Genomic DNA, 1,506 nt, shown 5'->3' on the forward strand with positions numbered 1-1,506 from the left:
TCTGTGTAGGTTCTAGCCCCAAATGCTTCTTGAATCCATTACTTCTCTCCATCTCTGCCCCTCACCCTGTCTGAACCACTACAACTCCAGTCTTGTCCCATCCGTGCCCTTCACAGCACCAATAGTGATCATATTCATGTCACTTCCCTGCTTACTCCTCGCCAATGGCATCTGATCCCTTAAGATAAAATATCAAATCCTTACCCCGGTTTTCAAGGCCTAGGTGATCCAGCCAACTGCCCACCTTCCCAGACATTTCTCAGCTCATCCCTCCTGACTCGCAAGGCCCCAGACACACATGTTCAGTTGCTAAACACACCAACGTTTGCCACTTCTCAGCACCTTGCACACCAGCTTGTCCCTTTAGCCATGTAGAGCTAGCTCCAATCTTCTTTAATGTTTAGCTTAAAGGCTGCTTCCTCCAAGAAGTCATCTCTCACTCCTCCCCAGTCTAAATCAGGGACCTCTGTTCGCGTCTTTGATAGCACCTTGATAAGACATAATGAGCGATTATACATTGCTTTTTATTTATTTGCTCATTGCATATCACTGCTTCGTCACCGGGAGGGCCACACGCACAGGCATCCTCTCCGATGCCCTGAGCCCGCAGAGTGCCCGCACTTAGCGGTTGTGGTCAGTGAACAAAGCCTTCCCTGCCCAGCTCACTCTGCTTTTCGGTTCTCTGTCTCCCAGGTTCACTTATAGTTAGTTCTTCCCAATGTATTGGTCCTGTAGCAAAAATAATAAAAATAGCAATAGCGGGTTCCTCTGCCTAAAACCGCGCCTGCGCAGTGCGCTCCTTCCTCTCGGCTTCCAACCTGGTTCGCAGCGACGTGGCGAAACGCACCAAGAAGGTCGGAATCGTCGGTAAATACAGGACCTGTTATGGCGCCTCCTTCAGGAAAATGGTGAAGAAAATTGAAATCAGCCAGCACGCCAAGTACACCTGCTCCTTCTGTGGCAAAACCAAGATGAAGAGGCGAGCCGTGGGGATCTGGCACTGTGGTTCCTGCATGAAGACCGTCGCTGGTGGTGCCTGGACCTACAACACCACTTCTGCCGTCACAGTAAAATCAGCCATCAAACAAACAAAAAAATAGCAATAGCGGCCTGACTGGAATGGCTCAGGGCACATGCCCAGGTTGTGGCTCATACCCAGTGTGGGGCATGCAGGAGGCAGCCGATCAATGATTCTCTCTCATCATTGATGTTTCTATTTCTCTCTCCCTCTCCCTTCCCCTCTGAAATCAATAAAAAATTTTCCCTTTTAAAAAAACGGCTATAGCTACAATTCATGAAGGTTTATTATGAGCCAGACTCTATCTGCCAATCACATATGTATATAATCTCTAATCTTTACAACAATCCTTCAAAATAAGTACAGTTAATGCTATTTAACAGCTTAGGTAACTTAGGAGAGGCTTCCCAGCAGTTGAGAAACAATGCCTGAGATAACGTAATTGCCTAATGCTACCAAGCTAGTCAGTACCACAGCAAAGATGTGAA

At 47.5% G+C, this 1,506-nt stretch overlaps 1 protein-coding gene across 1 annotated transcript; it reads left to right on the forward strand.

The window, feature by feature from the left end:
- Positions 1–776: 776 nt before the first annotated feature.
- Positions 777–1,100, forward strand: LOC102767181 (60S ribosomal protein L37a-like; the record flags this gene model as incomplete). The annotated part of the gene is made up of 1 exon (XM_015557526.1): positions 777–1,100. A coding segment is annotated over one exon (324 nt), but the record flags the coding sequence as incomplete, so codon positions are not given.
- Between the last annotated feature and the right edge of the window lie 406 nt (positions 1,101–1,506).

Source organism: Myotis davidii, unplaced genomic scaffold, assembly GCF_000327345.1.
Source record: "Myotis davidii unplaced genomic scaffold, ASM32734v1 scaffold46, whole genome shotgun sequence".
Taxonomy (NCBI): domain Eukaryota; kingdom Metazoa; phylum Chordata; class Mammalia; order Chiroptera; family Vespertilionidae; genus Myotis; species Myotis davidii.